Source organism: Polypterus senegalus, chromosome 2, assembly GCF_016835505.1.
Source record: "Polypterus senegalus isolate Bchr_013 chromosome 2, ASM1683550v1, whole genome shotgun sequence".
In the NCBI taxonomy this organism is placed as follows: Eukaryota; Metazoa; Chordata; class Cladistia; order Polypteriformes; family Polypteridae; genus Polypterus; species Polypterus senegalus.
This window is the reverse complement of record NC_053155.1, coordinates 281,404,523-281,430,628: the sequence shown is the minus strand read 5'-3', so window position 1 is coordinate 281,430,628 and position 26,106 is coordinate 281,404,523. Positions and strand designations below refer to the sequence as shown.

Here is a 26,106-nt window from a genome sequence, read left to right as displayed (position 1 = left end):
GTATTCAAAAAAATAAAATGCTAAGGCAGTTTTAAAACTGAGCTTAAATGTACTTAAACATTTTTATGCCACTCTTAATACCTTACCATTGAGAAGCTTCTCTTGATAATTTGTTTCAGATTTATTCTTATTATTTCTATTTAAAACGGAAACAGGCACAGCTCATCTTGTATGTTATGATATCTGCAACTCATTTTCCATATTCTTATAGTAGGATCATTCTGTTTGTTTAAAATGAAGGAATAAAAGCAGCAGCATGGAGTTCTTCCTTTTGTGGCATGCTAGAGAAATGTGATCTCTCCTTCAGGGCTTCAGTGCTCCTGATGTCAGTTTGCCGCATGCTGGTTTGTTTATCTTTCCCCAAAACATGAGATACCTCCCTCCCCTTTTTGTGACATCAGAGAAGTCTGAAGAAAAGCTTAATCTTCCAAATCCCAGCCCCTTCCATTGTTTGGGTTTGGATGAATAAGGCGTGAGTAATGTAAAAGTTCTCTGCCGCTGTAGCTGCAAGCTGGTTTGTGTATACTGTTTTCAATAACTCTGTTCTGTGCTGATTTTTTTCATCTTCTTGGCATTCAAATGATCAATTTTCAAAGGTGGATATCATGCTTGTCTGGTAAGTTCAGAATTATTATCTGTAATATTTTCTGTGCAAGTCTAACCTTTTCTAACATCATTGCTTTAAAATTTTGCTGGGAGTTAAAATCTCTTTTCATGTCTGGAGTTTTAATGCTCATTTTAACAGAGGCGGTTCGTAAACTGCTTAGAGGAATTATAGATGCCATCTGTTCTTTTTGGCATAGGCAATACTGTTATGGCTGTGAGATTATGCTGCATGTTTTTGAGCACCTAATGGTTTATGTAGACTTCAGTAATATTTGTAACTTTTTGTGCTTTTGAATTTTTATGGCTTTTTTTCTAAGTAATCATAGACATAATTGATCTTTTTTTTAGATTTATAATCCATTAGCTGATAAACCAACCAGCACTGCTGCACATTTTTTAAATCTCTAAAACATGCATTTATTATGTGAACCAAAAGGAATTTCCCTTTATTTCTTTAGTCGCCCTCCTGTCAGAGTCTAGATACTAGAGCAGTTTCAGATGTGTCTTGTGGTTTTTGGCAAGTACACTTTACATTTTATCTTCCTGTTTCCTTTCTCATTTGGTGTGAAGAATTACACACACATACCAGTTACCCTTGTTGTCATCCCTCTGCTTCTGAAGTGATAAAACTCATTTTAGAGACCCATTCAAATAAATGTTGTGCTGCAAAACAAGATATCTAAATGATGATAAAATGCTTTGATATTGATTGTTTTATCAATAATATTAATATTTATTCCTGCGTCCAAAAAAAAAAATCTGTTGCATAAAGTTAAAGTTAATTGGATGTGTTTGTGATGAGTTCCCTTTTCTTGAAACTCTCCATTTTATAAAAATGAACAGACTGGACAAGGCTGAGGCCTTAAGCAAACCTTCCCTTCCCAAGGGCTGTTGCTGTTGCGGAGATGGTCAGGGTGCTCAAGGACGGCATGTGGGATTAAAAAAACATCAAAGAGGTTTCACTAAGAATCCATAAAGGGTTAAAAAACAGCAAAGAGAGTTCACCAAGTTTAAATCACTGAGGGCAATTGAATGGGAGTGGTCCTCATTGCCTAGAATCTTTTTGTTTCTTGTGTAAAAAGACAATGGAGTTATTTGGAGTGTGTTCACTTTCACTGAAGACAATGGACTGCCCATGAACATTCACAAAACAAAAATGTATGACTGATGAGACTTGTCCATAGGACTTGTAACAGTGAAAGAGCTGGAATTTGAAGAGAGAGTAGATGAACCATATTCACAAAAAGGCAAACCTATGAAGGTGAGCAAAAAGTCAGCAATAATTTTCAGCATCTTGTGCCATGCAAATGATACCATTAAAGTGAATGAACTTTGGCCTTGACAGAAATCCTTTCAAGATGGTTAAAATAATATGAATGGCATGCGTCCTAGTCCAATTACCTTCACTTTCAGTTAGGCATCTTTGTGGGTGTCTGGATTTAAATTAGGCAACCGAGAACATGAATCCTGTCAATAGCCATGTCTAACGTGGATCTAAATGCAGATATCTGATAACTTAGAGGAAGACAAAGACTTGGTCTGGAAAATAATAGAAGTTGGCACTCAAGTGGACATAAGGTCAAAGCAAAGTGTGGTACCTTGGAACATAAGCCAGAGGCTGGCTATAGAAGGAGATCAGCAAAGAAAAGATAAACTTGCAGATAAACTCTGCAAACCCTTAAAAACATTAAACTAGTAGCAAGTAGAAGTTCATGCTCTGATAAAGCTTTTAATTAGTATGGCTATCCAAAAGTGTGACTGCTGTGACTGACGTAGTCTTGCAGATGAAGATGGAGCTAGCAGGAAAAAGAAAATGTGGTCTACTGAGAATAAACAAGGACAGATGGCACACCTTCCTAGGCAGCAGCAGAATGAACAGAAATATTAGCGGTGATGGAAAATAGCCACAAAGTTACAGATAAGCAATAGCTAAAAAACAAGTGGCAGATGTCAGCAAGAGCTTGTAGAAAGGTCATTATGGGAAGATATATGATACAGATATATATGAGAGATGGAACAACCAGTATAATTCAAAAGTGTAGATGAAAAGGAGATTTATTATTGTCCTTACTTTGGTGAGTAACTGTCAAAGGTTTGTTTGTAAGAAAAAGATGTATTTCCTTGAAATGGCTATAGATATGTTTTATTGAAGTGTTACAAGCTCACTTTGTTGAAGGAGCCTCACACAAATGGCATCCCTGGTTATGTAACAGACCAAAACTTACCATAATAGCATTTACCCAGTTTAGCAACAGAAAAGACATTGAAACTGAAAGCCTCCTGGTATGAGGATGACAGAGCACTGACCTAAACTGAATCATTGAGGTTGTTAAAGAAAGGAAAAACAATCATGAAAAGCTGGTCTTCTTTGAAGGTGATAGACTGGACCTGATGGTGGCCAGCACCAATTTCGTAGAGCCATGACATGTAAAAACACTGAGCCACGAAAACCCCAAGCTACTGTTACGAGGGCAGAGTATATAATCCTAGACAAGCCAGCAGTCTGGGAATAAATAATGAAAGTAAAGGACAGAGATACACATTAGAAGACATAGTCGAAACCCCTAAAACACCTGGAGCTCTTTGGATCTATTATGGAGAAGCTAAAAATGAAGTGACAGAGGCAATGAGCAACAGCTCAGAAATAGGCAAAATCAATGCACACATAGTATCGGAGGTGAAGTTGAATAGGTCAGACCTACAAGAGCAGCGCCTGAGCAGACAACTGCCAAATGAATGAAATCCTGCAGGATTCTGAAGCAGCAGGAACCATACAACAGAACCTGGTCCTGCCACTGACCAGGAAGGAAGTACCAGAGATGTTGGAAAGGAACCCGCAGAGGAAAAATCAGGTGTAGAAGTGGAAATCGAGCATGAAGGTCCACGACAGTCAGCATTTTAGAGTGAAAATCCTGGAGTGGAGCAAACATTTTCTGGGTTACAGGCTTGACAATGAATATGGTACATGGTATGGTATGGTATGGTATGGTATTGTATTACTTCTGTACTCAGAGTAACAGATGGACTGAGTTATGGCAGTTGATGCCAGTAGAGTTGATGCTTCAGTGATCATTTTACAAACTAGGGAGATTGAGCTTTTTAAATTTCTGGATAGGTCAAGAAAAAAAAGATAGTGAACTGAAGCTTGAAGATGAGACAGGGAAGGCGGGTTACAGGGTCTAAGCTTTTTGAAAGAAATGTGTAGGTGTCTGTAGGTACAGTAGAAATCTTATAGAAAGTGTAAGAGGGTGTGAACATTGTATTGACTTGTTTGAATAATTTAGGCTTTCTGAATGTGTGCATGAGTGTGCCTTCGGATGGACAGATACTCCATCAAGAAGTGAACCTGAAGCTACTGAACTATGCTCTGTCTCCCCATAATCCTTGGTTTGGACTAGACAGATTTAGAAAATGAATGGATTAAAGAATATTAGTTTATAGAGAAAAGCCAAGCAAAATGACACTTTTTATTGGCTAACTAAAAGGATTACAATATGCAAGCGTTCGCGGCAACTCAAGCCCCTTCTTCTTTGTGATATTTCATTCTTCTTACTCAGTAGCCACTCATTCTAGCAATTAGTGTGTTTCTTTTATATACTGTATAATCTGAATTGCGTATTGTGCTCATTGTCTGTTGGTTTGTTATATAGTATTTTGTTTCTGTTTTTGGCAATGATAGCTTCATTTCTAACAGCCTGTTTTGTACATAAATGGCAAACATTTCTACCTGTACTTTTTCTCTGATTAGATAGGAAGCTTCTACAGCCAGGGTCAAGCAACCGAGACTAACTGCAGTATTTGTCTTTTCAAGTGGTAAGCCAGCAAGGTGCTCTGGGCTCAGCCTGGCCAAGATATTTTGGTGGCCAAATCACTTGTTGTTGAATGCTAAGCACCTTACCTACACTTGGTAAATAAAGCCCTTTTATCACTGGCACTCCACATTGTTTTACTTTCTGCCTAGGCATTGGTTCATTTTCATGCTTTATCTGATAAGAAGCAGGCTAACTGTTAAAACTGTAAAAATACACTGTGCCATACAAGCAGAAAGGACATATGCAGAATATGCTTCCACAATAAACATACTAAGCAATTGTTCTCAGTAGCTTTTTGACAAGCCATCCATTGGTAGCCAATAATTCATTTATTTAAAATAAAGATGTGTAATAAACTGTCAACAGTTATCTGCAGGGAGTACACATTATTGCCATGTGGCTTTGAGTGTCACATGATACCTGGTTGTATCGATGCTGCACTTCACATTAACTACTTGAGTTATAGTTTTACAATTTACAATTACTTATTTGGCTGACACCTTTATCCAAGGCAACTTACATTTATGATACAATTAGTTACATTTCTTTTGGTTTTCTGAAAATCAAATGATTTCTGGTAGGAATAACTACTACCTCACACTGCCTGCCTACATTTACATTTACTTATTTGGCTGACACCTTTATCCAAGGTGACTTACGACATTTATGATACAATTGGTTACATTTCTTTAGGTTTTGTAGTTGGAGCACAGGGAGGTCAAATGACTTGCTCAGGGTCACACAGTGTCTGTAGCCAGATTTGAATCAACAACCTCAGGGTTTGAAGTGCAAAGCCTTAACTGCTACACCACATTACTTGCCTAAATGAATCCCCATTATGCAAGTTGTAAGACTCCCTCTGATATTAATCTTTTTCAAGGCTGGGTAGGAATTATAATATCAAACTGATCTACAACAAGGATCAAAAAAGTGCTGTAAGTGACACTGCCATTTGGCGTGTGCTGTTTAAGTAAGCAGCCAGCTGAGGACCTGTAAGGACCCAGTTTGTCCTCTTATCTCAAGATAGTAGTCACACCTCTGTATGGAATAACCTTAATTTTGAAAAACAACAATAGACTGATGTGTTTCTTGAAAAAGTTTTTTTCTTTGGCCATTTTGGATCACAGGGGTTTCTCTAATAACCAGTTAGCATTTAAATCATTAATAAAGGATGAGCTAAGACAGTTTACCATTAGGACTCTTGATTAATGTCTGCTAAAAATGGGGTTTGCGCTCATTGTGAATAATAAATTGTAATTTAGTCATTTAAAATAGTATGCTTTGCAACATTTGTCTTGCCTATATTTATATATCAATTTAATCTTAACATGATATAAAAGTATCAGTTTCAATGAAAAATATCTATGGCTGATTTCCTTTACACTTTTTTAAACTTACTTCATTTATCTACTTGAACAAAATTATCCAACGCAAGCTGGCTCTGTAGGAAAAAGCCATTGCCTTAATAATTGGTTGACTACCTTTAGCTGCACTGACTGAAGCTGAAATTTGTCAAGTCTGCCACACTCAACCATTTTTGAAATATTAAAGTTGACTTGGTTCTTACCTGCCCTCTTTTTCAATATTTATTTTTGTTTGGTTCTCTGCGTAGCCCAGTTTATCCCAAGAACATTTAACATTTAATTTAAAAATTACTTTAGACTTCAGAGATTCCATTCATCTGTGGTTCTATATTGTTGTTAATGTTTCAGAAACACTTTAGTTTATTTACTGCAAATATGCATCTATTTCACATTTACTCTTATATAGGAGCACCTCAACAGACACTTCTTTGGGTCTTCATAACACTTACAAAGCATCAGTAAAGTGTTTATTCTTCTCTGCAATGTGACATTCAAACTAAACTTCACTTTGGAGTGATCTGTGATGGCTTTACTGAAACACAGTTCTCTTGATATTGCAAAATTAGTATAAGACCTGTAAATTATTCATATTAACAAGTAATTTTACCATCAGTTCAATATGTGACACTGCACAGAGAGGAATAGCCAATCTACTGATGTCTTATAAGTGTTATGAAAAACAATAGAACCTTCTGTTAATTTTCTTATTGGCCTTATTGTTACTTAAGAACAAATGAATAACAGATGCATTTTGGCAGTAGCTAAACTAAAGTGTTACCAGTTTCTCTCAGTATATATCATGGCATGCCCTATCATTGTTGTTATAGTGTAGCTTGTTTCACAGTTTGAGAGGTTGGCCAGGTTTTTAAAGAGTGCCAAAGGTCAGCCTTCAATGAAGAAATAGAAAGATACTGGTAGCGTGTGGAGTCCTATGTATGCCAGTGTGTAAATACATGAGTCTCTGGGGGGCAATTTGTCTGGATATTTTGCTACATACTCCAGTCGGGCAGTGGGCAGAGGTGACAGCAGGAAAGAGAGAGAGGTGTGGTCTGGGCAGGACCACTGTGCAGTGAAGCCCCAACCCAAACCCCAGTGTTCTAGAGAACAAGTGACATGACACATATCAGAGATGCTTGACCTTCTCTTTTGAAGAAAAAGTGAGATTTAGGGCAAAATGCCAGCAGTGCAACACCTCCTGACTACTAGAGGCAAATGATCCCAGAAGGAAATGTGTGGAACTCTTGATGCATCAATGTTAAAGCCTGTATGTGGGAAGCCAATTTCAAGGCCTGGCCTTTTACGGGAAGTCTTCAGCTTGCCATTTACTTAAGCAATAAATAAAATGAGTGCAATCTTGTGTAATAATTAATCATTTTTTTCTTTCTGTATTTTTACTTTGTTCCAAAAAAACAAAAAAAAAATATACATAGGGTATATATATATATTATGGGGTGCCAAACCGGCAAATACATAGATTTTCTGAATATATAAAGTCGGCGTCAGAATATATAAAGTCAAAACTTGAATATATAAAGTCAGCGTCGGTATATATTGTAGTGACCCGTGGTTGAGTCTTAAAGTTTTTAGAGCCGTACTCTGCCGTGCACCTCTCCCAAGCTGTAGGCTTGCGGACTGCTAGCGGACTGCCAGCGTTATGCACGCAGCTGCACCCAGCTCTTTAGGTAGCGAGCACTCGTGTCCCATACACCGCACGACTCCGAGTGTCTCGGTAATAATTGCTTCGATAGAAATCTTAGCAATACACAACTCTGTCCTGTTGTATCTCTTTATTAGAGCAGATAGTCAGCAAAAACAAAGCTCAACTCATTTGCTTAGCCATTGCCAAGGTCATTAATGAAGCCATCTTTCTTATCGATGGTAACTATTTACATTCAAATAACCCCCGGACGGCAACAACCCAACCCACCCCACCAGTTGAGCACAGACACATACAATAATTACAACAGGAAACACAATTATATTACTTGGTTAATTTAACGCAACAATAAGCTTTTACATAAATTACCCACAATGCTATTTACATAAATTACCCATAATGCAACACGCAGCCAGCGCTGCTGCCGGGTCGCTACAATATAAAGTCAAAACTTTTTTCTGAATATATAAAGTCAGCGCTGCAATATATAAAGTCATACCCGAATACATAAAATCAAAACCTGAGTATATAAAGTCAGCGTTGGAATATTTAAAGTCAAAACTTGAATATATAAAGTCTAGCGCTGGAATATATAAAGTCAAAACCTGAATATGTAAAGTCAGCGTCGGAATTTATAAAGTCATTCCTGATTATATAAAGTCAAAGTCAAAATATATTGCTTGAAACAACTCAGGCACATTTTTAGTAAACTAAAAAAACGAAATAAGCTAACAAAAACGTTTTCAGAAAAATAAATTTAAAAAACACTGTTCCGATTAATGTTTTGAAAATGATGCATGTGCCCTGCCCAGGATTGGTTCCTGCCTTGCGCCCAGTGTTGGCTGGGATTGGCTCCAGCAGACCCCTGTGACCCTGAGGTTGGATTCAATGGGTTGGGAAATGGATGGATATTCCAACACTGACTTTGTATATTCCAACGATGACTACTCAGGTTTTGACTTTATATATTCAAGGTTTAACTTTATATATTCGGGAATGACTTTATATATTCCGACGCTGACTTTATATATTCAAGTTTTGACTTTATATATTCCAGCGCTGACTTTATATATTCAGAAACAAGTTTTGACTTTATATATACCGACGCTGACTTTATATATTCCAGCACTGACTTTATATATTCAAGCTTTGTCTTTATATATTCCAGCACTGACTTTATATATTCAAGCTTTGACTTTATATATTCAGAAAATCAATGTATTTGCCTGTTTGGCACCCCATAATATATATATATATAGTATAGTCTGCTTTTCTTTTCTGTATTAGTAGTTATTTGTGGTTCCACCCAGGTGTAACAGGTCATAATCTCAGATCTATACAGTTGCAATTTTATAGAGGGTATTTACAGCATTTCTATTATTGATGCTTGATCTGTTTTGAATTTTTATTAATATATCTGCCTGTCTATCTCCTGCATGGGGGATGACCTTAAATCACTTTTAATTACAATTCAACCCCAAATGCAGATTTAATCAAATCATTTTAGAATATATAAAAAAACAGAATCTAAGGTTACTATAAAATAATATTAAAGTCAAAATATTTTTTTGTCAAAAAGCAAATAGAAGCACCAACTGGTTTTCCACCATAAAAAATGCCCACACCCTCAAATCACATTATAAATCACACTTTAAAGTGTAGCTTATCAAATACACAGACAAAATTAAGGCAGCATCAAAATTCAGTAACCTAAAACTTGCCACTTACTACAAACCATAATAAAAATAAATTGATTGTCCATTTATTCGCCCAGCATAAGAGAAAAAACAGATCAGTATTATTAAAGAGATAAAGATTAAAAAAAGATTTAAAAAAATATTAATAATAACTAAGTGCTATAGAAAAACTGTCATCAGTTCAGAAAGGCGCTGCTCAAATTGCTGCTGTTTTCCTTTTGCTCATTCAGAAGATGTGTGTGGCACCCATTACATGCCCTCAGTATTGATTTTAGGCTTCAAATGCAATTTAACATTCGTGTGTTATCACTGGTTTTAAAATTCAAAGATGGCAAGCACCTATTTCTTGTATTTTAAGCTGTTTATTTACAGTATGTCCTTTGTTGTCCACTGTGACATTACGATGGTATGAGGCAGCCACCTCATGCAGTGATCCAGTAAAATTCCAGCAGTTAAAATATGTTTGTGTGCAAAACCAGGAAGTGGCGTGGGATTTGTTTGTACAATTGCAGTCATAGTGATAAATAAAGACATGTTTGCATAAATGGTGGATATTTGAAGACATTTCAGCATATGGATGCCTCATAAACGAAGCATTATTTACATGGTTTTGCTTAGCTAAATATCTCTCCAAATTATAAAACACTAAGTGAAGTCAGAAGGAGACAAGTAAAATTAAATTTTAACTGCATTTATAAAAGCAATAGAGGCAACTCGGAGTACTGAAAGTTGTATGTACTGTACGAGGCGCTGTATAATACATCACCATGTTTTCACAGGTGTGTTTTTAAGTGGATTACACCCACACTAAGAAATAAATTCCCTACTGAGAATGTGATTACAAGGAAGTCTTTTTTCTGTTGTGCAACTGAAACTTGTGATTGGCTTGTTTGCCTGGGCAGATCTCTGGTTAATGCATATTTAAGTTCAGGCAGGTCAGAACTTACTTTACTGAATGTCACGCTTCCCAGGGCAGATGAGGGAAAATTCCAGAATAATGAACAGTAGCCCTCATGACATGTGTATTATTTTACTGTGCAACCTAAAGTTTGATCTTTTAATTATTTTGCTTCATTAATCTGGGCATTTGATAGTACACACAGGTACAATCTCAAGAGGAACAGAATTTCACACTTATTCAGAAAATAGTTGCCAAAAAATCACAGTTTAAACATAAAAACCAAGTTGGCCAGTTTTGTGATCTCCCTGTTAAAACATGCATAATGTTAGGTAACAAACAACATGACATATTTTTGATGATGTTCTAGTCAGATGACAGTTTGGCACATGCAGTGGAGTTTTTGACATCTCAGGAATGATTAGGTTACGCGTGTCTTCCTTCACCCAAAATAAACCTGCCATCTGTGATTAGAAAGCCTCCTCAAGGCCCACATGCAGATTGTAGCATTGCTTCATTTTCCACTTTTGTGTCACCTGACTGACTGATATGGTGCTTCATTTTTTGGAGAATTTAAGGATACTTGTCATTGTGTGTGTGTATAGTATGTGTATGTGAATATACAGTGCTTTGAAAAAGTGTTTACCCCTTCCTGATTTCCTGTATTATTGCATATTTTCGACACTGAATTGTTTCAGGTCTTAATTCTGTACCTAATATCAGATCACAGGGACCTGAGTGAATATATATGTCACATTCTTGTTTACTTAAGTAATTTATTAAATGAATACCAACTTGCACTGTCTGAAAAAGTAATTGAACCTTTCACCTAATAACTGGATTGCTCTATCTTAAATTGCAATGACCACAATCAAACATTTCATATACTTCAGTATCTCTCTTTCACATTTACTGTGCACCTAAAACAACAAAGCATGCCTGCACCATCACTTTAGACTGTCTTAGACTGTATGATGTTCTTCTGCTTAATGGGACTGTGTCATTTAATAAGTTCCACTTTTATATTAATGGTTCCTAACACATTCACCTAAAAGGCTTGAGATTTTCCAGGTGTTGCGTGTGAAATCAGAGGTGAGAGTTTATATCCTTTTTAATTAAAAGTGGTTTCTGCCTTGCTACTACTCTCCAATGAAGCCTATTTCTGCACAGTGTCTTTCTGATCTATGAACATTGGCCTCAGGTTAGAGAATCTAGGCAGTTTTTTTGAATGTTTTTGAATGTTTTAGAAGGATCCTCTGTGACTTCCTGGATGATTTTTAATAATAATAATTCTTTGCATTGTATAGCGATTTTCTCACATAATTGTAGTAGTACTGTATTGGCAAGGCAGCCAGGCTTGGGGAGGCTCACTACTGTTCCAAGGGATTTCCATTTGGCTCTCATTGTGGTTCATTTGAGTAGCAGCGCCTCAGAAATAGCTTTGTAGGCCTTTCCAGGCTAAGTGATATCAACAACTTTTTTCTGAACTGTTTGGTCAATTTTCTTTTATCCTGGAATGATGTTTGTTGAATCTTTGTGCTGACAACTTCACTCTGATGATAAGGGTCAAAATAAGCAGTGTTTACTGTGTTTAGTCTGCTGACTCCAGTTATCCCTTTAATCATGTTTATAGCGTTAGGGTGCCATTATTTTTTTTACAAACTGCCAGTTGGTGTTGAGTAACTGGATCAAGAAACGTAAAAGCTCTAGAAAAAAGATAATTTATTCTAACTCAATCGAATGAAACAATAGCTGCAGAAAGCAACAGAAATTTTCTACATTTACAATCAGAAGATTCCCTAGATTAACAAAACAAGTGGCACAAATATTAAGAGTACTAATCAGTAGTCATACTTGCTGGTCATAGTGTCAGAAAGAGGACATGGTGTTGTGTGTTGGACAGGCATGCACACTAAGAATTTGACTGTACTTAGTACATGTGACAATAAATTGGAACTTGAACAATGTGCATTATGTTCTTAATTCCTCACGGTGCCGTAGACCATGTCATATCCTGTTATTTTTTGCAGTGAGAAGTAACAGTTATTTAGCTATTGAAGCTTTTTCACAGTCCAAATAAACTGCTAGGGTGTGTAAGAATAGTTGGTATTGCACATCTGTTTCACTTTATGACAAATATTGAATAGAAAACAGTATGTTAGAAAATCAGCTTTTAAGATCATTTAATTTAAAATGCAGTTAATAGCAATATAATAAGTGGATAATTTGGTTTGGTTTCAACATGGTGCTTATCATTAATGTGTTCCTATTTTAAAACAGTAGCTTATTTTATTTATTTTTCATTTTTATAACATTCAAATATAGCAAACAAATGCATTTCATTATAGCTAACCATTAAAATTTTTAAATTTACTGCAAAAGCAAATCAATTCTTCTTGAACTAGATTGTCATTCACTATTCACTTTCATGAAATATCTTTGAGACACGTTGTGAGTCACTTTGTATTTATGTTGGGCTGTATGTCAGTGGGAAATCTGCATTGTGTGCTTTACTTCATGAGCTTTTACAGCTTCTTACAGTGCTCCAACTTTATATACAGTATCTGTGAAGTGCATGGGACTGTACTGAGGTTCCAGGAGTTTTATCCAGGACTTTTTGAACCCTTCACTCGAAGAGTTCAGCAATTCTACTTGTCCTTTCATTGTCTAGAGTAGAGTTTGACCAAAGTCAAAGATGCAAGTCATTTCTTGGTGATAAAGTAAATTCCAAGTTGAGGTTACCACATTTTTTTTTTCCTATATCTATTTATTTGTATGATTACTAACACTCAGATATACCAATGCTAAATTTTCAGTAATCAATAATAACCCCTTCTCCTAAACTGCAGATTTAACATGATGTCACAATTTCTCATCTCAGTGCCCACTGTATTTTTTTCTAACACCTAAGCTGAATACAGAATTAATTTCATACACAAAAGCAAAAAAAGACAAATTGTGTTGCCTTTGAAGGTTTAACAAATAGGTTCATATGATACTAATGCTTTGACATACAATATGTCAGGGTAAATGAGGGTTATATGTGAATAAGCAGTGCCCCTATTCAAATTCTAAAATTACATTAGTGCATAATGGTTTAATCTATCTGGGCATTTTAAAGGTTACTTTGCCCAGATATGACAAATGTCAAAATGACAGTTGAAAAACTAAATTTTGAGAACTCTTGGTCTAGGGAGTACTAGTTGAAACTCCACGATGATCCTTTAACCCTTAAATAATGATATTAAAGTATTGAATTAATATATATCAACATCATCCAAAGGAGAAAATACAACATACTTACGATAAAGCAATTCAGTAAAGAAATGATTCCTAGTGGATATGCAAGATCATTATGCAGTTAAGGACACGGAACAGTGGAAATGACCAAAAACAAAATAAAAAGGGAGAAATGCATCCCAATAGGAATTCAGTTCTTTAAGAAACCTTTTGGAATTTTAATATTCAACAGATGTGTAGTAGTATTTCAAGAAAAAAATAGCAAAGCAGATAAAAATACTGGACTCGAGGTGAGCCAGTGGATGCTTTGAAGGCTGCAAATTTAAAATGGATTAAAAGGTTGAGTTAAATAAGGAAGTGAATAGAACATTACAGCAATTTTTGACAAAAACTGGACATTTATCCCAAACACCTTATCAATCCTATTCACCTAATTTCTCCAAAATGGAATTGAGAATTCCAACTATTTATCACGACATTGGTAAAATATTCCACGTATCTGTGGATCTCTAAGGGAAGGAAACATTCTAACGTCTGTGCAGAATCTACCCTTAACAAGCTTCTTTTGTTTTATTTTCTTGTTGAACAATTTATTTTAAAGTAACAGCTGAGATCCACTGTGTTAAACAAACAATTCAGTCGTGACACTTAACATTTTTATTTTCTACATGTAATATTTTACATTTACTCAAATAAAATTTCATCTGTCTCACATGTGTCCAAGTCTGAATTCTGTCCTAGTAGTTCTGTAATGATTTGGCTGATTTTACATTAGCTGCAATTCTACCTAGTTTGGCATCATCTACAAACGTAAACAGTTTTTTATATATATATATATGTATATTTTAATCCATATTGTAATGTGTAACATCACCTGCCCCAGCACTGATCCTTAAGCTACACCACTTTTAACATCTGCTACTAAAGTTTGTCTCACCTCTCACTGCACATTGAACTCCAAATTCTTTTAGTTTGATCACAAAACCTCTCTTGTTAATTCTTCCTCACTTTTTAATTTGTTTATTAGATTTTTAAAAATGATCCAGTATATTTACATGTGTATTGCTCTGTATATTCTTAACTTGTGCTTATGATTCTGATTATTCCCACATAACCTAATTCTACCTCCCTAGTCTGCAGTCTGTTCCTGCAACTCTTTCAGAGGTGCATACCTTAAAGCAGGAGCTCTTAAACATTTTAATCCAAGGAACCAATAAGAAAATTGGTACAATGCTGAGATGCAAGAAAAGGATTATCACCGTAATTAAAGCAGAGCAATACATGCCATACATAGACAAGTTATTATGACCATATAATAAAAGTAAGTTTTCTTTTCATTTCAAACTTATTATTGCTAAAAAAGAAAAGTGTAAATCCCAAAATACCGCCTATAAAACAACAATTATGACACAAAACAGGGCATATATTATTCATATCATATTGTTAGTTTAAATGCTTAGTGTAAGCTTTAATCAAGCTGAGGGAAATGCGTTCTTAATTTTTATTTTGGGGATTGTGAGGATATGGTGATTTTTGGAAAGATAGTATGAATGGTCACTTAACTTAGTCACCTCACACTTTCATTATGTGTTACCCCTTACAGACATTTTGGTTGTATTAAGTTACATAAGGAATAAAGTAGTCAGAAATGATTAATCGATATAGTTTATTTATCTTGTCTTAAATTTTAAAATTTTTAAAGATAATATTTTTCAAATCAACAGATCCTTTTAAATGAGTTTGTAAGTTGTTCATGTCCTGGTTTTCATTTAGTCAGTCAATCATTCATTCAATAAAACAAGTAAAAAAGATGAGTTATGTAGTTAAACTATTCCTAAAAATAAGTTTATGCCCAATTTGTATTTTATACGGTTGATTGGATAAATCTTGATGAAGAAGTCTGATAAACAGTCCAGTCTGAAATGCTTAATGCTACCAACTGAAATTGTGCTGAATGCCAAGGAGTCTGCTGTACAGCTTATCTCACTCTCTTGATATTTTACTGTGTTCTTATGCTTCTCAGTGATCTAACAAACAGTTTTACAAAAATTAGTCATGTTAAACATTGTTCAGAATCTTATTTGCACCTCTGTTAAAGATTTAGATTCAAAGAAATCCCTTTCTAATAAGTAAGTGTCTTTGTTGTCATTCATCACAATTTGATTGCTTCACATTTTGTGAAAGGGATGGTAGTATCAAGGAGAGAATTATTATATTTTTGAACCACAACAATGAAAGCTGTGCATGATGCATTAAGAACATGGTTTATAGGCTACTTCAAAAATCTCATAGTACAGCATAAATAGTATGCTTAGTAAAGTGTAGTACATCACTCAACACAGAACCCGGATCACGTGGAGAAATTATGCTAATTTTACTTCACAATCATGTGATGACCAATCAGAAATATTGTTGTGACGCATAGTTTAAGAAATACTGTCTTAAAGGATACCTAGGCAAAATCTGCCAATTCTTCACTACAACTACAAGCTTATTAAATATACCTGAATTTCAGTAGCCCAGAGCTTGAAGTGATGGATTAGCTAACATCTCTTGTACATTCAGGCCTTGTTAAAGCAAGCCTCCACAAAGTTTAATATCCAGCTGGACTTTAACTGTATTAGCCTAATTGTTTTAAATTTGGACTGTGACCTTAGTAACCATTTTTTAAAATTATATCTTTAGAGGAACTACAGTATCTACTGTTTAATACTTGCTAAACCTCTCGAAGTGCCTGTATTTGGTATTGAAGATACTTTCATATGCCTTCATCCTGCTGTTGTGCATACACTCTGCACTGCCCGCTGAATGTGTCTTTATTTGTACTGGACTTTCTTTTTTTAGTCCTGTATGCTTTCCCAGACCTCTTTCTTTCTTCTTTTCTAACGCAATGCCACCGTCTTAGCATTACATGTTTAAATGCCTCTCATACCCCTCCTTAAATGTACTCTTAACACCTACTTTCTTACTAACTTAAGCACTCACCAGTTTGCACTCATTGCAACTTTACTGAACTAAGATTTTTTCTATCTTTTGATTCCCCCCTGTTTGATAACGTGTTTATTTATGTTATATTAATGGCAATGACACAGGTTAAATTTATACTTACTGTCTGACTGATTCTGTTTAATTCAGCTTGTGCACTACGCTATACCAGCCAACCTGCTCACTTGTGATAAACAGACAAAAGCTATAAAAAGTACTGCACGGTGACTTACTAATACGTTTTTTGGAGCAAATGCCTTATTTTAATTAAACTTTCACCAAATGAAGCACAGTTCTCAGCTCAGCATTCAGTCTAAAAAATGATGTTAGGACTTCATCCTTCCCATTAATTAACCATTTAGTGAACCCTGAATACAATGAGGACTGATTGTGAGGTCATTTATGTTAGGTAGAATGCCTAGAGGGGGCTGGGTGGTCTCGTGGCCTAGGAACCCCTGCAGATTTTATTTTTTTCTCCAGCTATATGGAGTTTTTTTGTTTTTTCTGTCCTCCCTGGCCATCGGACCTTACTTTTATTCTATGTTAATTAGTGTTCCCTAATTCTATTTTCTTATTTATTTTGTCTTCTTTTCTCTTTCTTCATTATGTAAAGCACTTTGAGCTAAATTATGTGTATGAAAATGTGCTATATAAATAAATGCTATTGTTGTTGTTGTAAACAATCATTTGAAAGCATGTTACACATTAAACTGATTCAAAAATGGTTTGCATTGAAAATCTGAAGCCTGAGGTTTAGCTGTGTCCTTCATTGTCTAGGTAGTTTCATTTATGAAAATGCAAATGTATCATTGTGCTCTCACATGAGAAGATAGTGGAAACAAATGTATACTCTTTAACTAAAGAAACAAGTGTAACTGTGGTATTATAACCTTCTTTTGTGTATTTTAAGATATACTATTTATTGCAGTTTCTGCTGTATTTGTAGCCATTTATCCATCCACGCTAGAAAAATTGAGCGCAAGACATATTACTTGTGCTTATGAAAACAATAATCACACTTTAAGAATACAGTAAATGTTATTCTAAGAAACATTTCAATAAATCTTCTTTTCTCTCCTTTTCAGGCCTTGTGTTTGAACATGCAATCTAATGATGTTGGAGAAACACTTGCCTTAGTATTCTGTGGGGCAAATGTGAACTGCGACACAGGAGACCCAATCTACCCAACTCCCATTGACCAGGCCAAGAGCTACAATCAGATATTACAAGTCGAGTTCTTGACGCAGAACAAGAGCACAGGTAGGTTTTATTTATTTGTTCCATTTTCCATTTCTGTTCATAGCAATCAAATAAAATTCTGAATAAGTTCTATATATTTTCTTTCATAGAAGGCAAAATCTGAAGGTGCTAAACAAAGTATCAAGAGGATATAAAATTATGTTTTATTTGTTCTTCATGCTACTTTTAAGATCTTACATTCCTTGTAAAAGTTTGCAATGCAATTTCTATGTATGTGCGTTATGCACTGTGTATCCTAAAATTGGTGGGCCATATTTTGCTTCTGTAAAATTGAGTGGAAATATTTATTTATGGAGTAAAAACTGATTAATTATACATAAGTGGATATATTTACGGAGAAGCCTATTTAGCTTGATCAAACATACTGTTACAACCACAAGTCAACTTAGCCTTAACTATATTAAATATCCATTTTTTCACACCTCTCCCCACCTTTTTTGGATGATGCCTAGAGGAACATGCTTCTCATCTGGGTTGGCTGTATTTTGTCTTTTCCACCTTTGCTCTTAAAATAACTATAAATTAGAATAGTGTCCTTAACCCGCATGGTTGACAACAGTTTTATGATATACAACACATTTGTGTTCTCTAAACAAAAACAAAACACATTAACTTCAACTTTTTAAAAATATGATTGTAAAACTCAAAATGGTTCTATGTAGTTCTATCTGCAGGCTTTTTACATAGCACAAATAACTAATTGTTAGTAATACATCTTGACCCTCATATCAGTTGTATTTGTGGCAGAATAAAATACGCCTAATTTTCATAATACTGCTACATTATCCATAAGTAAATTTGGTTCACCCTGACTCACTTTTCAGCAGTATCTCTCTTAATGTGTTCCATCCAAATTAGAGTCTCTTAGAACCATATTTATGCAGATGAAAGACAGTATAGACGACATTGCAAACCTGGAACACAGTACATAGATTTTAGCTTTTTGGGTAATTCTTTATTTTTTAAAAAACAAAGCTGGCAAAAACACATCTTCTTCTAAGACATAAAAGAGAAGAATGGATACAACTAATTAATTTCATGTTAGAGCAGCAGTCTTACCACATGGGTCAAGACATACATGTTTTCTGATGCTGTAGCCATGCAAACCATTGCATTACAATTTCAAGGTGCTCTCAGTCTTAGAAGATACTTAACCAAAATGCCCTATTGGACTGCAGAATTTCACAAAACAGAGCTACTGATGACACCATTGTTCTCCAGAGAGGTTCTGTTTTCATTGATTCACAGTAGCTAAGGAATATCTGCTGTTGTATATAATACAAGCCTGCTGGTTTTAATAGTCAGATGACATTTCCAAATTGTGTACTTGTATAATAACCAACAAGGAATGATGAAGAGGGCTGGGGTGTTCATCATTTTCTTTTTAGCAAAACAGAAAACGAATAAGTGTTTAGGCATTCTCAGTCAGCAGACAACTCCCTTTCCTCACAGAGTTGATTTTAAATACAACCACCTTGTAGTCAAAGTCACTGAGGAATTCTCTGGTCCCTCTTGCAACCTTTGCGGCAGGCTTGTGTAAATACTCATAACAAATTACATATTTTAATGATAGCTAAGCTACCCTCTTGAGCAGGTACAACGAATGTTGGGCATTTTCCACCTAACTGTTGGAAAGTGTTTTAGAAATAAATCTTGCATTTAAAGTTTCTGTTGGAGAGTGTTGTACAAATAAACTCCAACTTTCAAAATGTTTCCTTATTTCCCCTCTTCTTAACCCTTCATCACTGCCTACATGTGAAGAGAAAATGTCAGAAGTTGGTTATCTTGAACGTAACTGGCAAACATACATTAAGTCTAAGACTTCACAGTCCTATACTTCATGCAGTCTTTTGGAACGAGTGAGGTCCAACATTATTTAAAAAAAGGGGAGAAAACATATTAACGTGATAATACATTACGTTTGTCAGCATTAAACATCACATCTTAATGTGAAATTCTTAAACTTACAGTTTACTGCTGCATCTGCATTATAAGAACAGATAGTTAGAGATAATTCAATGCAGATGTCAATCTTTCCAGGAGTGGATGTCACAGCAAATTCTCCCAAAGAGCTGACTATGTGATGCTCTCAGAAATTGCTGAAAGTCCAAAAACTACTTACAGGGATCTTGCAGGCCTCTTTTAAACAAGTGGCAAATGTTACAATTAATAACTTGGCCCTCAGAAGAAGACTGAACAAGTAGAACATTCATGGAAGGGTTGTTAAATTGAAACCCTTTCTCTACCACAAGAACACAATTATATGACTTTTTTTTTTGCAAAGTTGCATTTGAATGAACCTCAAGACTCTTAGAGTAATGCCAGTTGCATTTGAATGAATCTCAGTATTCCTATAGTAATGGCCTTTGGTTAAACAGCATCCTAAAAAAGCCTCATACTAAAAGAAAAGCATTTTGGTGGCGAGTTGATGATCTGGGCCTGTTTTACATCTACAGGACTTGGATAAATGACAGCCATGGAATTCATGGTGAAGTTCTGGGACCTCATGCATAACCGCATGCATAAAATTTCCAAAACATGGCACAAAAGCGGAAATGTGTGTACGCACAAAAAAATCCAGATGCATAAATCTTTGCGTTCGCCGACTTCCAGGTTCTTCCGCTCCATAAATCCCGTTCAGAGTGAAAAGTAACGCACATGCACGCGCCTGCTGCCCCATTCAAACTCCTCCCAGAATTACGCCTCTTTAAATATGGAAATCAAAATAAATAGCCCTTAAGCTTAGCATTCTGTGAAAAGGCAATGGCAAAAGCACAGGAGGAAATAGAAGAATTTCAGCGAATACCAAGTGGAATCAAGGAAAAACTATTTGTTGGTTTAAAAAGTGGTATAAACAACAAAAGGAAGTTGATCGAGTGACATAGAGTGTGAGAGAAACTTAAAAGTTCAAGTTCACAAAGTCTCACAGTGCCTGAAATAAAAAAGAAGTTGTCAGATATCAAAGTCACCGTGAAAAGGCGAGTCGTAGCCCACCACCTGAGTGTGATATGAAATCTTGTTAGGGTACAAAGAAAAGAAAAAAATAGGGAGACAGTGAGAAAAAAGCTTGAAATGTCAACTTTAATCTCTACATTTCCACTTTAATCACGTAGTTTATTTTGTCATTAAAGTAGAACATCATTAACTTCATCTTTAAATAGTTTAATTTACTAGTTTCTCAAATACCGTCATAACTATAGTAGTACGGTAAATGCTTTGTTTTGTATGTGTTCTTCTATGTGCTCTTCGTCCGACTGGACACAGAATCCATTACATTCGTGATATTACAGTTCTCTGAATAATTAAAATATTGAGATGTATACTTGATATCATTTTCATGATAATAGGGCTTAAAGCATGTTATTAAACATGGGAACACGATGGCACAGTGATAGTGACGAGCTGGCTCCCTGTCCAGGGACATGCCTCACGCAAGATGCTTGCTGCGCCATGCCCAATCTTCAATGAAATAATTTAGTGCAGCATTACTGTCTCTTTCAAACAAACTAACCTCCAATTCCTGTCCTTCCTTTTCTTTCTCCAAGTAACCAATCGCCACACAATCAGTTCTGTAATAGATGTTAAGCCATCTGTAAGCTGAGAAAGCCGATTCTTCAAAACATTTAAGGAACATTGAAATATCTTCGTAGTACATGTTTAATTATTCCATCCATCTATCCTTCCAGTGTCATGCCAGCCACAGCTATAACACAGCGCAAGGCAGGAACAATCCCTTAACAAGGCGCCAGCTCATTGCTAGCGCTGCAAGACCGTGCCCTCAAATGTTTAATTATTAACACTATAGATTATTTAAATAATGTTAACATTTTATCTTTAATAATGTAATAAACATATTTTGCTACATTTCATCTTAAAAATGATATTGTCATCATATGTAAATACGCACTTTAACTGCATCACAAGTTTACAGTGAGGTAATTGTACTAATAAGTACAAACAGTTCTACAAGGAGCACTTGATTGACTGATTGAGTGTCTTTATAGTTCTTGGGATGAAACTGTTTCTGAACCACGATATCCAAACAGAAAACGCTCTGAAGCGTTTGCAGTTTGAGAGGAGTTCAATAGACAGCATGGCTGAGGCAGCGTGTGCTTGATGCTGTATACCGATAATTCTCTTTCTGATCAGATTGCACACTCAGATACAGTGGGATAAATAGTCTGAGTGGTGCATTGAGAGTAACAACACAAAAGCAGCTATGGTATTTGGAATAGTTTGGCCATTCCGTGGAACTTTATATTGTTACAGGTTAATTAAAATCAGATGCCTTAAACTAATAAACAATATGCAGTTAATTTCAGTGTATATGATAAGCCACATCAGGGATGTGGATCTAAAAAAAGAAAGGGAAACCACACTTGAGCAAAAGCACTGCTTTGACGTTGGGTGCCACCAATTTGTAAAACTGAGTGGATAACTTGCGTATGGCAAGCATTTAGCTAGCGTGAAAATGTACGTGGCTTTACGCCAAGTTTAGGTTTTATACATCACAATTTGAGCGTGGAAACAGGAGTATGTAGCATTTTTGTGCGTACGCACCGTTTATACATGAGGCCCCTGGTCACAAATGAATATTCTAATTTAAAATGTTAAGCCATCAAACTTTACTAAATGGGATAATGATGTTAATCATACTAGCCATTTTTCAACTGATTACTTGAAAAAGAAAAGAAGCTGGACTTTTGAGTGGAAAGTCAGAATTCAGTCCTCAACTATACTGAGATGCTGTAGTGAGCATTTAACAGCAGTGTGCTTTTACAAATGCCTTTAAACTCTGGTGACCTGTAGAAGTTCTTTAAGGAGGAGTGGGACGAGATACTGCCTATGAGATGTTGGGGCCAGATAAACTCCTACAGAAAATGGCAACTTCAGGCTGCATCTGCTAAAGCTGGTCCTGCAAGTTACAACTAAATCATAATTGTGTTAACTTTCTCACAAATAACTTCTGCATGTTGGCTGGATAAATAAAGGCAAAGCAGAATTAATTTTGTATGGCTAGCCCATTAGGTTAGGTGTAATTAATTTTAGCATTTGATGAGACCTGAATGATTTTATTTATGTCCTGCCCAGTAAAACCATAGGAAAAAGGGTGCATTTTCTTCACTTTATTTAAGACTCAAGAAATAGACTGAACATTTTGTCAACATCACATTAGTAATTGAACATACAGGTACAGTGAGTGCTGGAGTGACCAAGAAAGTATCCACAATATAAGGACGATGACATTTTCTTGTGTTTGCATTTCCCCTTTGAAGCAAGTCAAGAGTATGAAAAGAGTCATGAAGTACTAAAAGTTGGCCATTACTTGCCAGCCAAGGACCATTCTGACTGTAAAAAGTGACTTTGCAGTGAAGGCCATATTGTAAGGAAATGTGGAATCTTAGTGCTGTTCAAATAGTTAGAAAGCCACATACTTAGGTCAATGTGTGAGTCCAATAAATAACTGTATTTTATTTAATGATTCATGTAATTACTGCAACATACCAGCCAAGTGTAGGGGAACTACGCATGCAACCCAGTCTGTTTGCCACAGATGACGCTAGATATAAAGCTTTTTTTTATTTGATTACTACTTTAGGAGTAAAGACATAGAGAAAACAAACCCACAGATGGACAGTGATTGGTGGAGCTGTAGTGCAATAGGTGACTGCAGTGCTGGAGCTTTTTTGTTTTTCTTTTGACTCGACAACATCAGCAAGATAGATTATGTCAGGGACTACAAAAATCAAGGACTTACATGCTTCATTCACGTGCGTGTCATATTATTACCAATGATTTGTTATTTTAAGTATTTTTACGCCACCCTTTACATACATCATTTTTATGTGAGTGTTGTAGGTTTGATGCTGCTTCAGATATTTCAGTCTGAGTGTTATTTAAACCTTATTGGAATATTAAAAGGAATTAAGGAAACATGAAGATTTTATATTCAGCAGATCTTGTTTCCGGTAGGGCGAATACTGAAAAACACAAACAGTCTTAAAACAGTTGGTTCACTTCACAGCTACGTTTCCCAGGATTAAGACCACTGATTGGGTCCAAAAAAATAAATTTTTCAAAGGGAGAAAACTGCTCTCTGTCAATGAAGGGAAACACAGTTTAAAGAGATCCAGGTTGTCTCCCTGAAGTTTTTTGCATTATGAACAGCATCCAATATGTTCTGTCTCCTTTGAAGCAGTATTAAGTGAACTGGGAAGTGTGTACTTTGTAGCATGAGTATCATAAACAATGACAGACTTTTTATTGGTGAATTAACTATTGGTGACATTATGGCCTCAAAGTGGTAATCAGTACATTGTAATCTAATTATCTACACAAGTAAAGTACTGTTTGTTAATGAGAACGATAAAACCACTAAGCATCATCTACATGGAGCTTCCCTTTTCCACCTTCCCTGACCGACTACAGAAACTGCTTGTCTACACCCAAGGACTGGGTAAGCATCCAAGTGGTGAAGTAGTTTTGATTTCTATTGGATTAAGTAGATTGTTTTTACACCTTCAGAAACACAAAATCCATGCCACATCAATGCTTCTGTGTACTTTTAATTGTTTTTACACCTTCAGAAACACAAAATCCATGCCACATCAATGCTTCTGTGTACTTTTAATTTTTCATTATGATTCTATCAACACCAAGGAGGAAGGCAAAGTAATTGAAAAAATCTCATGATAATGAAATCTGGACTTCTTTAAGCAATGGTCACACAGAAGTATCAGCAGTTGATAATCAATTATATATTATTGGCTAGACAGGAATCAGTTATAAAGCATTTTGTGCACTGAAGTAGAGAATTTCAATATTTTGAAGGTATTTATTTCACAACTAGATGGCTGCTCTATGGGTATGCACTGTTATCATCTTAATCAGTTTCTGACTGAAGAAACTCTTACTTACCATGACTTAACTGTCTAGCCATATATCTTCTGCTTATTGTTGTCTTTGCATAATTGTAAATCCCTGCAATTTCAGCTCTTCCTGGTGAAAGTATTGATGTTCACTGCAATGATGTGGATTTCAGTGTTTTTCCCCTGACCTGTTTTGATTCAAACATAAAATGATTTATGTCAGAAAAAAAGTTTACTCTATAAATAATGTTGTGTTTTTATATTGTTCATTACTCTTTTCTTTCCTAGGTTAAACTGAATCCAGTACTCAAGGCGTATTTTCATGTAGGCAATTTAAAACTCATCGGTCTAATATTATTCCATCCTGGCTGTGCATCAGCATGCATTTTGCTTTCGTTTTCTGTTCATGCATGATTCACTGTGCATTTCCTTTAGTCACAGTCACATCATCATAGCTTCCAGTTGCATTATATTTTCACTCTGACAGTTGAGTGTACCATTTATTTGGTAACTCAGAATTGGCTACACAATTGTAAAGATCAATATATCATGTTTGTGGAAATTTATGTCAGAGTCATAGGTTAGTCATGTGGGTTTTTGCAGAATGGCTCACCAAGAATAAATATTAATTTTTTAACTAGAGCTTTGTTCAACTGTGAAATTAAGTGCTGTGAATGTAATATGTATTATTATAGATTTATTCTTTGATTTTTTTTTTTTGTCAGAAATTCCGAGATCTGATATAGGAAGTCACATGGACAGGCAATATTATGTGGCTCCACCTTCAATTACACACAGTGGGTTTCTTTATAAGACTGCATCGATGGGAAAGCTAGTTACAGACCGGAAAGCTAAGGAAGGTAAGATGAGTGACCCAACAGTTTACTTTGAGACAAGATAATTTAGTACAGTATTCTATACGTTTATATTATGCCTACTAGTAAGCAAAAAAAACAAGTGGGACAAGGAGTGTTAATAATACTGATGGATAGATGTATATAAGATGGGAGAAGTGTTGATTAATATATTAGCAGATAGAAGAACTTTGTGGTAATGTAGTTCAGAAGTCAAGTCATGCAAATCTTGTAAAATCTTTTGGTAATAACATAAATACACAAGTTAAAAATTGTGTGGCCCTATGATTATTTAAAATAAAATAAATGTCAACATAGTATGAACTTGTTTACAAAACTGATCTTTATATTATGATGTTGATGTGATCCAGGTGACAGGTTAACCATTATTTATTTTTTTACTGTGTTCAGGCAGTACTTTCACATAGTGAGTTACATCTTTAAGTACCATACTTATAATAAATATGCTCATGTACACTATAAACTTGGCTTATTAATAATTCTTTGCATTTTATATAGCGCTTTTCTCACTACTCAAAGCGCTCTGCAATTGCAGGTTAAGGGCCTTGCTCAAGGGCCCAACAGAACAGAGTCCCTTTTGGCATTTACGGGATTCGATCCGGCAACCTTCCGATTGCCAGTGCAGATCCCTAGCCTCAGAGTCCCCACTCCGCCTAAACTCCAGCTTGTTAAATTCTGCTACAGTATTTGCTGCAGCAAAATTACTAACAATAATTTGATGGTTGACTCAGATATATGCATTGCGCTCATGACACTACATTTGATATGTTGAAATTGTACCTGTGCATTGCATGACCACTTATATAAAAAATGTTCTTTGTCAGTGTGCACGTGCAGTAACAT

General features: G+C 35.5%; 1 protein-coding gene across 9 annotated transcripts in view; it reads left to right on the top strand.

The window, feature by feature from the left end:
• Window positions 1-26,106, top strand: part of LOC120523933 (arf-GAP with Rho-GAP domain, ANK repeat and PH domain-containing protein 1) — a 391,846-nt gene that overhangs the window by 308,632 nt on the left and 57,108 nt on the right. For all 9 annotated transcript variants that reach the window (XM_039745649.1, XM_039745646.1, XM_039745647.1 and 6 more), the window contains 2 exons: window positions 17,345-17,519; window positions 25,114-25,248. In XM_039745649.1, coding sequence (XP_039601583.1) covers window positions 17,345-17,519; window positions 25,114-25,248 — 310 coding nt within the window. The remainder of the gene's footprint in view (window positions 1-17,344; window positions 17,520-25,113; window positions 25,249-26,106) is intronic.